The sequence below is a fragment of the Falco cherrug genome, chromosome 3 (assembly GCF_023634085.1).
Source record: "Falco cherrug isolate bFalChe1 chromosome 3, bFalChe1.pri, whole genome shotgun sequence".
NCBI classification, from domain to species: Eukaryota; Metazoa; Chordata; class Aves; order Falconiformes; family Falconidae; genus Falco; species Falco cherrug.
Window position 1 is genome coordinate 63858218 of NC_073699.1, and position 13679 is coordinate 63871896.

General features: G+C 40.0%; 1 protein-coding gene across 2 annotated transcripts; it reads left to right on the plus strand.

Moving 5' to 3' along the window:
• The first annotated feature begins 622 nt into the window (after window positions 1-622).
• Window positions 623-4994, plus strand: MC5R (melanocortin 5 receptor). 2 transcript variants are annotated; one of them, XM_005431995.3, is made up of 2 exons: window positions 623-881; window positions 1683-4994. In XM_005431995.3, exon 2 carries the CDS (start codon window positions 1765-1767, stop codon window positions 2740-2742), a length of 978 nt encoding a protein of 325 aa, XP_005432052.2. In that variant the 5' UTR covers window positions 623-881; window positions 1683-1764; the 3' UTR covers window positions 2743-4994. The 2 variants fall into 2 exon arrangements, with proteins under 2 accessions (XP_005432052.2, XP_055561909.1); XM_055705934.1 differs by lacking the exon at window positions 623-881 and having other exon boundaries at window positions 1791-1908; window positions 1995-4994.
• Window positions 4995-13679: the final 8685 nt, after the last annotated feature.

A 13679-nucleotide genomic window follows, 5' to 3' on the forward strand; every position in this document is an offset into this window, starting at 1 on the left:
AGAGGGACTTCAGCCATTGCAGTACTGAGCTCAGAGTTTACCAGCTCTTAGACCCTGTGAAACCTGGGGGAATTCACACCCATGTCAGGAAGCTCTGGCTCCCCGCACGATGCACTGTGTACTCCTTCCATGTCTATATTGAAATCTCTATTCTAGCAAGCGGACTGGAACACAAACACTTATTTGTTCTATTTTTTCACACAAATTACCCGAGTTATATCTTCTATTAGTGGTGAGACAGGCTTGACAGTATGTCCCCTGCATTTTGTAACAGTGTTGTTCTTGCAAAATTATAACTGTGAATATAAGACAATTGCTTCTAACAGTGATAAGGCTCCCACTTCAATAACAGTCTTCTGCTCTTATCTCTTTTGGAGTACTATTGCAGTATGAACTTATTGTCTGTGAGTATTAGCCACAGCACAGAAAACAAGAAAGAAATGTGTTTGGAAAGGAGCATGCCTAGTGCTTAATACTATAAAAAGCTCATAATGAATTTTAGATCAGAAACACTGTTCCGTTAGAAAGACAAAAGCAGACCACTAGATGGTGGTAAAAACCCAAGCCTTTGCTAACAAAACCTGTGAAAAGAGAAGTTCAGAGGGGCAAAGAAGGGGAGGAGGAGCTACAGTTTGGGTACTGAAGTCATTATTGCTTGGAGTCTATAAAAAGGCAGTTGCACAGTAAGTAATTTATATATGGTCAGCCTTGACTCTACGGATTTACTCATTCCTTTTTCTCTGTTTTTGTCACCTCTTCCTACCAAGGAATCCCGAGCCCCAGATGTCAGGTGAGGAGGGGGCTGAAACTTCTGCTCTGTGGAGGAAAGGTTGCAGGCGATGAAGAGCAAGAGCAGCTGAAGGAACAGCTCTGGTAAATAGGTACAGTTAATTCTTGATTACAAATAAAAGGTTACTTTTAAAAACTGAGCATTAACTTGATATGCTTTGAATTTTATTTGCAACTGTCAGCTTTAAGTGTTCCCCTTGTTAAGAATCTGATGGCTTACAGCTTTGCCCTGAACATTGCAAAAGTGCACTGAATAAAATATGATCTGAAATAGAGAACTTTTATTTTTTAATTACAGAATTCCACCCATACCAATTCTTAATTCATAACCTTAGTGTACCCTGAAATGTATGGATTTGTCTTCATTATGTCAGCATGTTAGTATTGCACAGGTAAACTGTTTATAACACAGTTCATGTGAACTTAAGAAGGACAAAGGTCAGGAAAGCATTTAAATCTTTTCCTGAAAATGTTCAATTCTTAATTGTGGCAATAATTTAAACTTTGGTATGTTGTATTCCAGTGAGCAGGTTCTGCTGAACCTAATACTATATCTTCCTGCATTTCTGGGGTCTGAGAATTGAGACTTTGAAAACTGTTTGTTGTTTGGTGTTCAGCAGAATTTCCAGGACATTGTGCTCACTTCTGCAGGACAGAATAGAATAAACAAAACTATGAATGAAGAGTGCATGAATCTCTTTGCTATCTATCCTTACTGTGAAATTAAACCACAAATTAACAAAGCTCTGAGCCAATCAGAGATTAATTTAGAATCAGTAGAGGAATATGGCATGGAAGAAATGGGATGTGTACAAGCCAAATTAAATAGAAATGGGTGATATTTGTTTTGTCAACTTCTGCCTGTTCTCGTCATGCTATATTTTTTTTGGCAGGGTCTTATGCCTTTTGGAAAATGCATTTATCACACTCCTTGGCAAGTCCCTCAGAAAGAACAGAACGTGTTTGCTTCCAGAGATGAACACGTCCTCTCAGCTGTATGTTTCTGAACTAAACCCGAGTGCCTCTGGTAGCAACTTTACTGTGCCTACTGTCAAGAGCAAGTCATCGCCATGTGAGCAAGTGGTCATTGCAGCTGAGGTGTTCCTAACTCTGGGCATTGTAAGCCTCCTTGAAAATATCTTAGTTATATGTGCAATAGTTAAGAACAAGAACTTGCATTCACCCATGTATTTTTTTGTTTGCAGTTTAGCAGTGGCTGACATGCTGGTTAGTGTGTCCAATGCTTGGGAGACCATAACGATATACTTAATAAACAATAGACACATAATTATAGAAGATACCTTTGTTCGTCATATAGACAATGTCTTTGATTCAATGATCTGCATATCTGTGGTGGCTTCCATGTGCAGTTTGCTGGCTATAGCAGTAGACAGGTATATCACTATCTTCTATGCCCTACGTTATCACAACATCATGACAGTGAAAAGATCAGGGCTTATTATTGCATGCATCTGGACCTTTTGTACGGGCTGTGGCATTATCTTCATTCTTTATTATGAATCAACTTACGTGATCATTTGTCTCATCACCATGTTTTTTACCATGTTGATCCTCATGGTCTCACTGTACATCCATATGTTCCTCCTGGCTCGTACTCATGTGAAGAAAATAGCTGCTTTGCCTGGGTACAACTCTGTCCGTCAAAGAACCAGCATGAAAGGAGCCATCACTCTGACTATGCTTCTTGGCATCTTCATTGTTTGCTGGGCTCCATTCTTCCTTCATCTCATCCTGATGATCTCCTGCCCTCAAAACCTGTACTGCGTCTGCTTCATGTCTCATTTCAACATGTACCTCATTCTCATTATGTGCAACTCAGTGATTGATCCCTTGATCTATGCCTTTCGTAGCCAGGAAATGAGGAAAACCTTCAAAGAGATAATTTGTTGCTATAGCCTGAGAATGGTCTGTGGGTTATCCAACAAGTATTAAGAAAACAAAACCAAACCAGGGAAGTGAATGGAAATGCAACATCTTGCCACATCTTGTTATTCTGCTGAAATGCCTATAGAACAACTTTCTCCGTTTAGCTGTCATGATTTCTGCAGCCATCAGAAACCATTTTTAATATGTTATTTTGCCTTTCTTTCCCTCCACACACCTCTCTCACAGTGGTAGTAGGTGTTGCTCCATGCATTTGTATTACAGGGAGAAACAATATTTTGAATCTCATTTAACCTACTGAAGAATGGATCTTACGAGAGGATTATACAGGGAAAGCCTTATTTTGCTTTCTGCTAAATGCAATGTGTGACCTGCCATGCAAATGAGCCCATCAGCCTCTCAGTGTGTATTTCTCTTTATAATCTTTGTCTCTCTAGATAAAGCATGGATTATTTTGATGCCCAGAATTAACAGGTTTTTTTGCTATTTCCTTCTGAAGACATAAAATCAGAGAAGTAGCTCCAGTTATGAGGGTTCACATACCTCGCTCAACAGTCATAACCAAAATATGCACATATCAGCAGTCTCGTATTCCAGTCATAACTGTTACTGTCATGTGTTACGTAAGAGGACAGTGTTACCACGAGATTTTCCAGGTTGGATACGGTACTTTGTCGTATCTCACTGTATGTGTTCTTGTCGCTGTGGGCTAAGATGTACCATAGGTGGATTTTCAGGCTGAATATGAAGACTGAGCTGAATCTAGTTTGTCTAGTTTTTTTATTCCCCAGGCTAGGGAAGTGAAAGGTACATTGCCTCTAGATGGTCATGTCACATTTTGTGGTGATGGAAAGACTAGGTGAGTGGCTGCCTTTATGTAGACATTAGAAAAGTGTTTCAGCTAGAAGTAGCTTTTGTTACTGAAGAAAGCTGCGCTGTAGATTGCGTCTTTCAAGCTGGGAGAGCAAAACAAGTTTGATGGTCAGAAGGCATAGCAGGCAATAGCAAAACAGGGATTTCAAAACCTCAGGCACATGTAGCAATAACAGAGTCCTGACTTTTGTTCCCCAAACAAATAATTTTTGTCTTTATTGAGAGGATTCTGAGGTGAAACCCCCATGCCTTCTGTGTGGATAATTCACATCTAATCATGCTCTTATAAACATGCTGCTCTGCAACAGCTGTGTAATGTACAAGATACTGGATTTATCACAGATAAGGAAGTGCAACTGTGGCATTGATTTCTTGATGCTAATCGATGGTACATATCTTGCACTACGATATAAGCTAAGAAAATATTTCAAGGTACCCTACTGACTAGATATCAGAAAACAGCTTGGAAAGATGAATTATTTCTTCCAAAAAGCTGAAAGAATAGCCCTTATTATACTTGGTTTAGGCATGCTCTAAAACTGTTGTTGTCAATAGAAGGACTATGATTGATTCTATGGGCCTTAGGCTATACCTTCAAGGTGGAAGTCCTGATTAGGTGTTACGAAAGTTTTTTATCATAACAGTGGTTAAACATGGGGACATGCGCCCAACACTTGTGCAATCTCCATCCTTGGAGATATTCAGAACTTGGCTGGACACAGCCCTGAACAATCTGCTGTAAGCTGACTCAAACTTTGAAGGTGGCTCTGCTTTGGGTGATTGGGAATGGATGGCATCCAAAGGTCCCTTCCAGCCAAAGTTATTCTGTGATCTCATGAAACCGTTTGTATATTATGATAAAACTATCATTTTTTCCCCTCCTAATTTAATCTGTTTTATAAGAAGAATTGTAAAATATTCTCCTCCACACATTTAGAAAGATAGCATACATGAGTGGGAATTTTATTCTCAGTGGAGACACCATATTAAGTTGACTGTAAATATAATGGTTATATCAGTGCACTAAGTGCTGGAATCTTCCTTCAGCTGTATTTGAAAATGTGATTTCAGAGGTATTTGTGGTCAGTAGTGAGAATCTTGCCTTGTTTCAGTCCACCTCTTAACCCTATCTATAAATAGCAGCTAAGAATGGGCTCTTGCTGCTATGAATATTAATAGCAAAAGGAGACAGTTCAACTGCATAGTGAAAAGCACCAGCTGATTTTGTAAATAATTCATTAAATCTTCACTATGTATTGCAAATAAGACAGTCTTGTACATAATTGTAAATCAACAAAGAGGAAGCCAAAACTGTAATAGCTTTGGGTATTTTCTTGAATTGTACATTACTTTCTTGTTGGAATTTTATTTGGTGTATAAACACAGACATATGAAGAAACTATTAAACTGGATTGCTGGAAAACCCACTATTATTTGTTATTAATTGTAATGTGTCTACTAACTTTATAGATTATTGACAGAGGGAATATTACATTACAGGCTTTCACTTCTCAATTTAAACAGATGCCTTATTAAGAAACACATTCCGAGAGTTACAGATTAATACAATGTATTTACATTCATACCTGTGGTCCTCTAGGTGTCAGCACGACATCCTCAGTATAAGTCTTACAGGTGGGGGAGCTAAAACAGTTTAAGGGGGAAATGAAAGTATTTTCAAGAACAGGCTAGAAAAGTTCCTGCAAAAAACATGCTGTTCACACTACAGGAATAAACATAAAATACATGCCTCTGTGGGGCTATGACATGTTTAGCTGCAGAATAAAACCACAATTTAGCATGCTTTCATTTCTGTCAGAGTTTGGAAAACACTATGTATTCTGATAGATTGGGACAAGCAAGCATTGTCTGTGTATGTATGTGTATGACTGTCAAAGGAGAGTCATGAAAAAATTAGCTGCTAGGCTGTCATTGCACCACGTCCCCACAGCTAATGATACTACTCTTGCTTATATAGCCAGTCATTTACAGTTTATTATCAGTCATTGGAAAGAGGCTTAAATCACACTATTTCTGTCCCAGAGCTCCGAACTCAACTTCTATGGCCCAGTGCTACTTTGATGACTGAACACTTCACTGCTTCTAACTTGTGTGTCACTATTTTAAAGTTTTTAATATAAAATTATTCTGAACTCACTCCTGTTTCAGGTGGGGTCAACTTCTATAAACTCATCCGCATTTTAAGTAGATTAGTAGGAGCAGGGAGAATATTAAAAAAACCCCAACCAATCCAGCATTTCTAGCTGCATCAGAACCTCACCTAGCAAAGCAGAAGACTGGATTCTTTAATCTATAATAATGCAAAGGGTGGTTGATGGTAGGCAAGTTGCTCTGCTTCCATATTACACTGAAGTACTTCATATGTTGCTCTAAGTTTTGCTTGCTTTAGTAGATTGAAGTAAAAGGTTGGCTTTTGCAAATGATGGCATTGCCTGGATAATTCTCTACCCAGCATACTCCTATACTAGCATTAGGAAAAACTGAATCTTTTTTCCAGGCCAAGGCCACAGTAAAATACTTGCAAATACTAGTTTTGCAGCAGCATTAGCATCTCCTTTAACACAAAACAGTAATAACTGAATGGAACAAAGAGACAGTATGTATGATCCTGGGCTTTATGATCCTGCTTCCCAAATGGGCACAGTCTGTCACAAAGGGCTCTAACTACTGAGTACTACTACCTGCGGACCCGGGCTGCAAGCGAGGGGTGATTGCTTTCAGCTCTACAACCTATAGGCCTGCACCATCTGTGCCACCAGTGTCTCACTGCCTTTTCAGAATGGGTTGCATGTTCCCACTTCTTAGTCTTTTGCTCTTAGAAAACCTTCTCTGAGTGGTGCTCTGGAGTTTTTAGTTGTGTTTTTCAGGAAAATATGCAAAATAAGTGCAGAAACCACAGGAATTTTCTGAGCACACAGACTTTAAGAAGGCAGAAAAGGTTTATACATCGTTGGGGAAGCAACCAGCTCCCTCACACAGTCTGGTCTCTGAAATCTCAAAGGACTCTGTTCTGTCTCCAAAGTCTTGTTGGAGATTCTGCCTCTCCTTCAGTGAATCCTCCTCTTTGCTGCTGAGCTTCTTGTACAGAAGACCAGCTCATGGTGACCACTGCTGTGTTCAGGGATTGTAACTGACAGTTCCAGACTTCAGCTGTGTTCATTTGCATGCACAGTGCCCCTTCTGTTTGGCAGGGTGGGTGAATAAAGTATGGGAACATGGATGTGGAAATGGGGATCCCCACATCAGGGACAGAGTCATGCAGGCTGCGGCAGAGCTGCCTGTGTAAGTTCCATGCTAGGTTATCTCCACGTCCTTGTTTTCTAATCTTATCATGTGTTACATCCTGAGCTGTGTGCATCTCGGATACAGCTCGTTATTCATACAGGACAGAAAAGGAGAATCCGCGGTATGTATATGTGTGTCTATACTTACATACATGCCTACATGTGTATGAGTTCTTACAAATACAGAGTACAATCGCAAATGACATCTGCATATGAAATGTATATGAGAAGGTATAGTTTCTCTTTCTGCAACCGTTCTGTTCTTTGTCATCCAATTATTTTTTATACTACTTTCCAGTTTGCAGCTTTTTTCTCACATATTTCCTCAACCTGTGAATGAACTGGCAACAGTCTAAATCTCAAGCAGAAAAGAACCCTCAAATCCTTTTTGCATCCTGAGCTTTTGAAAATTATAGTGAATCAGTGTGACAGAACAAAGAGTTCTCCTAGCACCTGTCACACTAAACATCTAGTAAAATCTGGATTCTTATGGTCCTTAAGCACTATCCCTAGAACAGTTTCTTCTTGAGCTGCTTGCATAAAAACCCCTAAGAATGTGCACTGAGCACTGAGAGTGAAGGGTTTCCACCAAAACAGAGAGCAGCTGTTTAGGGGAATTATACAAAATTCGGACTGTATATGGTAATCGTCTGGAATGCCCTTACAAGGTACCGTTTAGGGACTTCTTGGGCAGGAGGTTGTATTTAAAGCTTTGTGACTGATAGCTCTCAATGAATGTTTCTTATACGAATTTACCTAATCACTTTTGGATCTCTTTATACTCATCTGCAATGTCGATTGCAATAAATTCTACAGTTTAGATATGCTGTGTGGAAAAATGTTGGTTTTGTGTTTTTTTTCTCTCATAAAACATCTGCTTGGAAATTTTCTTCAAGGCCTCCAAGTCCTTACATTGTAAAGAAGATAAATAACTGGTCCCCTTCCACTTTCCCTGTGCCATTCATTTTCCTACTCGCCTATATACCCTTATAAAGTTTCTCTTTTCCCACCAAGCATCCTAGCATATTTAATCTCTGCTGGTATTTTCATACCTTGTTGTCCTTACTTTGTTTTCCTAGATCTCCTATATTCTTTCTGACTCAGGGAGGACAAGATAAGCATAGAATAATCCAGATATAGGTGAAAACTAAATTTCCACAGTACCAGATGCTGCTGCATGTTTTGCTCTCTATTCTTTTCATACGTATGTGACAACATACTTCCATTTAGTACAGCTTGATCCATAATTTGAAAAAAATCAAGATCTCTAGAAGAATTCCCTAACTGCAAATGCTCATAGGAACACATACTCTCTGTTCCCTAAATAGGCTTACATTTTCAATGGTGAGGGCTTTGGTCATACGCCAGCATGTAAAACATGCCAAAAATACGATGCTTAGGAGTGTTTCTGTGTTTCCAGGTCCAAGTACATGCCTTGACCATGTCCCAGCTCTGTAGCAGAACTCATCTGATGGACACAGCTTCCATTTGCCTACCTCTGATGTGAGGGAAGCCTGGCCACAGAGGCTGGAAGGGCCTTGCCATGTGTCCCAGTCATACTCTGGGTGGCTGAGGATCAGGGACCCCAAGTTCAGACACAAACTTCTCCCAGAAGCCCATCACTTCTTTGAGAGGGTTAGTAAGAATGTCATTTGCACAGCTACCTCCAGATGGGGATTTGTCACTTCTTTCAATTATACCTGATTAAACCACGGCAGGACTTGGAACTATAAGCTTTGTATGCTGGCTCAAGACGATTTTCAAAGGCATCAAATGAATATTTTTGATGCCTTGTTGCATAAATGCCCTAATTAACAGCAACAAAACAAAACACATACCCACAAAGAAAATGGGATTAATTTTTCTCTGTAGTTTGCCAGTTTTTAACAAGACACCATTACTTTTGGCAAGCAGTAAGTGGTATTGCCCATGAATTACCTTTTTCACTGTCTTTTGTGTCTTGCACCAAAACTCTGTGCCTACTTCAACTACCCTGAAAAAATGACCCTACGAATACCTATCATTTTTGTATTATGCCTTTTGTTTGTCATAGCTTTGCTCTGAACTGCTGTCTGGAAAGCTTTGCATGGGTTTTGTGTAAAGACCTAAATCCCTGAATTCCTATATCCCAGCGGTTCATAGTGCTGGGATGGATTTACATAGACCTTACTATTATTTCCGCTTCACAGGTTCCTTGTGCTTTTTAAAGTCAGGGGAATCTGTCCAGCATACTTTTCCTTTTGAAAGGTAGTAGAAAACATTCCTATACATTAACATTGTCTTAAAGCTATAGCAGTATAATTATTAGTTGTGCCAACATTGACCTGAGCTCAGAGATAACATCGCTGAAACCAAAAGTAGTTTTTTTTCGCAAAAGTTTTTTCTAGAGGATGTGAAGAGTCTTGGCTATAACAAGGAGAGGAAATTCCCGCTCTCTGCATGTAGAGTGGTAGATCAGTGGTGGAGCTTGAGGATGAAATCTGTTTTAAGTTCACACTTCACTCTTCAGAGGGTGAAGATGAATTGCCTTTTCCTGCTGTGAGGGCTGGGCTGTATTAAAAAATGTCCTAGTAGACAAACTGGTGCCAAATTCAGTTTTAGAAAGAGTCAGTGAGTGCTGGAAACTTGACTGAAAGTCTGTGTGAAAGACCCTCACCAGGTGTGACTGAAATCCATTCCACTGAAGTGACTTGTAAGACATATTCTCACCGCAAAGACATATAGTAGGAATTCAGGATGTGGTAGCTCGCTAGCTTCTTCCTCCTTAGAAAGGAAAATAACACTATTTTAAAACATTAGTGGAAAATCAGTTTTTCAGCAAATACAGTTATTTATTTCTCATGTTTCTCATACCAAGAACCTCTTAGCTGTCCATAGCGGGCCCCTGGGATCCAGTGCTCTGAGGGGGGGTCTGTGCAATTTCAGCTTACAGGGAACCTTCTTAACTCACTGGGAAAAGGTAGGTTAAACCTTCGACTTCTCCTGGGCTTAAGGGCTCTCCTTGATAATCGCAGTTTGTAAAGCAGGTGCTTAAAAAGCCCTTCTTTCAAATGGCAGAGGAAAGAGATGAATCTCTGATGGCAGTTCATGTCCCTGCATAAAGTGCATAAAAAATGAAGAAGTAGGAGGTAAGTCCTTGAATGAAGTCCAGGTCTTTCATCTCACAATGAAGCTGATAAATATTCTGGTTTTCACTATGAAAAGGAACATCAGCACAGCCACCTCTGAATCTGGAGGTGGATTTTTAAAGGAAAACTTTGCAAAGACAAAAAGAATATTTGGTGTGTAGGCTGCTGTTTTCATTACACTCTGGAAAAGCCTGACAGTCCCTCTGGTGAAACAAGTGGAGAAATATCTTCTTGGTTAATTTTGACTGGACTTTTTTTAAGATAGTATCTGTGGTCTGTAGCCCTTGGTGCCTCTGCTGCTCAAAGCAAAGGTGCTCAGCTTCCAGAAAACTGGAAGGCGCAAGGATTTTAGGCATAACAAGTGACATGTGGATTTAGGCACGCAGATCCTCATTCAGTTCCTTGATTGTGTTGGCCACGTGTGTGGCTCCAGTCATGTGCAATTAATAACTGAACTTAGCCACGGGATTTTAAGCAACACATTAGAACTATATTTAGAGTGGGGGATATTGAAAACATGTCCAGCTTAATTGGAAGGGAATGGAAAAGAGGAAAGCTGCCCTAGAGCTACCTCATGACAGACAGCCCTGGCATACAGACAAGTGGGGGATCAAAGGCCTGTTGCACAATGTAATGAGCAAATAGATGACAAATACAATGTTAACTTTGGTGGAACCTTTAGAGAGGAAGACAGGCGATACAAGGAACACCGTGCATGTTTCAGGTGACCTTTTGTTGAAAATGTCAGTTAAAAGATTGTACCGAATTTATAAAGAAAGTAATAAATAACTGGACTGAATAATGAAGGGTTTAATGCTCAGGGATGAACCGGAGCAAAGACGCAGGCAGGCTGGACACTTGGAATTACACATACTTTAAAATTTTACTGTACTAATAATGGCCAGTGTTAGTGCTGTGAAAAAATGCGTCTAATGACAAGAATGTAGCTAATAAAAATGAAGGGAATTTGCAGTGACATCATGGAGTTGGTAGAGGAGAGGCCCTGTGGAGACTGCTCCCAGACCTCATCCTCAGCCAGCACTACCGGCAGCAGGTCCCCCTCACCCACACCTCAGCCCTGGGAGGGGGTGTCTGTGGGGTCCTGACAGACATGCACTTTGGAAGAGATTTAATAAGCCTTCTCCACAGAAGAACAGGGGTGACTTTAAGCATCTTCAAATTGATTTTTGTTTTGTTTTGTTTTGCTCTGCAGTTTACCTTTCTATGATATTTTTGGTCTTCTAGCTTGACTGGGTAAAATCACTTCAGAACAGAGATAATTGAGCAGATATTTAAAATTCAATAGCATCTCCCTTCTGAGTCTCAAAGTATTTTGTGAACAAATCTCAAACTATTGCTGCAAGGTTGCTTGCAGAAGCATCACCCTGAGGGTGAAGGTAGAGAACAAAAGATGAGGTTTTGTTTCAAGAGTAGATCTCCAAAATACAGATTTCATCCCTTTGCAGTTAAGTAGCAATTCTCTGAAGTTACTACACAATCTGAAGAACTGGGCTTCAAGACACCAGAAAGACATCCGCGGTGTAACATAGGGTGGCAGGATAGTCCCAAGCTTAGCTCCGTTCTGTACCAAATCTGAGAAAAAGTGTTATGCCCTGTGCTGTGGAACCAGCCCTGACTCTGGGGGCCCCACTGGGCTGCAAGGTCAGGCAGGGCATTCCCTGCTTTCAAAAAGTTTATTTCCAGCCCTGACTCTTCCTCCTCTCCTCTGGAGCCCAGACACAGTGAGAGCACAGGACAAAGTACTCACATACCAGTGCAGTGTTTGATGATGAGGTTGCTCCCTCAGGGGATAAAGACATTTGGGTGTATTCCTTTTATTTTTCTCCTAGTCTCTGTGCTTTGGTCAATAGCCTGTGAGTGGCATCTTTGTAACAGGCCCAGAATCACTTTGCAATGTGAAAAACTCTGAAGCAACAGCTATGATCACTGCAATGAACAGAGCTCAAACAAATAAATGAATACATTGCTAAAACATAGGTTAAGGACAAGGAGTGGGACAGGATAGGAAAGTGCCTGGAGGCTTTTTCAAACTGGGAGCACTTTGCACAGTAGTAAGACCTCCTAATGCATATGCAATATGAAATACTTGTACTGCATAGGACTGTCCTCTGACAACAAACCAAATACAACACATTTTCTTTATTAATTAACTGAAACAGTCACAGTCAATAGGATTTCAAGGCTTAAGGGTGTCATTCATTGCTACTGACTTGGATGTTAGCAGTAGACTTAGCTGATAGGTAAGGTAAGGTTTTATTAGACTAGTATTGCTTTTCTAATAAGCCAAGCTACAGGGGAAGCACACTTTAAAAGTTGTGCTTGATGGGTTTCTGCATTTTCCTATGGATGTTTTAATTTAAGTTTACTTTCATTATAATATCTGCTTTCATTTAAAATTCTTTTCAAACAGGGCAACTTTGTATGGCAGAGGTGGGATATCACTAGTACAAAGATATAGCAAAGTACCTCTAGACTGAAGTGACCAATGTGATTCAACTTGACAAACTATTGATTCTTCAACTTAATCATTTTGCCACTGGAATTCCTACCAGGTAGTGATGCGAGCGTTTACAGCCACCTTCTTCCAGTGTTGCCTGTAGTGTGGGGCTGAGTAGTTCCAGAGGGAAGCGTGTTCAGACTGTATGGCTCAAGGGCTTAGAGAGGATGCTGGTACTCTAAAAATGTTATTCATTATGGAAATGTCCTGGCAAAACCTCAAATAAGGCAAAGACAGAAGCTTGTGTCAAATTTTCCCTGTTATTTTCTGAGGCAGTTAGAAAATTCTCTGTAAGAAAAGGGAATTCAGAATACAAAACACCATTTCTTACTCTTGAAATGAGCAAATACATGGAAATCAGATGGAGATTTGTTAATGACATCCATAGTTTTAAGCTAATATTTTGCTCCAGCTTGAGGTGTTTATAAAACCAATGGAAGTGATTTTTATTCTACAGAAATTATTTTTCTTGTATAGGGTAGGATTCACTTAAAAATCTTTTCTACCCTAGTAAGGCACATTTGACTGCCAGTTTGTTGAGGGCATTAGGGCTGTTGCTGGTTAGCTGTCAGTGACCCTCTGCTGCTGTTTTGTATTGCTTGTGCTGCAGGTGAGGCAGCTTTTTGTTGCACTTTAGATGCTTTTCTTTCATTTTACTCTTTCACCAGTCTGCTGCTCCAGTCTAAAGTATTATGGGTCCACTGAGAACTTCTCCTTAAGTAACCACGGACTTCTATAGCAGCTAGTGATAAGCACTGCTTGTGCCTCCTGCAGCAACACATTCCTCTGCACTGCAGAAACAGACTAAATTTAAAATTAATTTTCCCAGTGGGAAAAAGAAAATCAGTGATGGATGAAAAGTAAAGCTTTTTAAAATACCTTGGTTTAGCTAAGTCTGCTGTTTTTGATTATTTACCCTATATGTAGCCATCTGGTCTAAAATCCCCTTAGCCTATCTGCAATCAGATGGTTTGAGGGCATTTTTTTTCAGTTTGCATGTTTTCCTTCGAAAAGATCTGTAGCTGACTGGCATCTGCTGTTCATTAACTTTATGGTAGTATTCTTTATTTAGTCTCCAATTCAAGCAAATACATAAGAACAGGCTGCTCTTTCTTTACAAGTGCAAGCTGTCTTTCCGAAATCTGCAGGACTGCATACTTA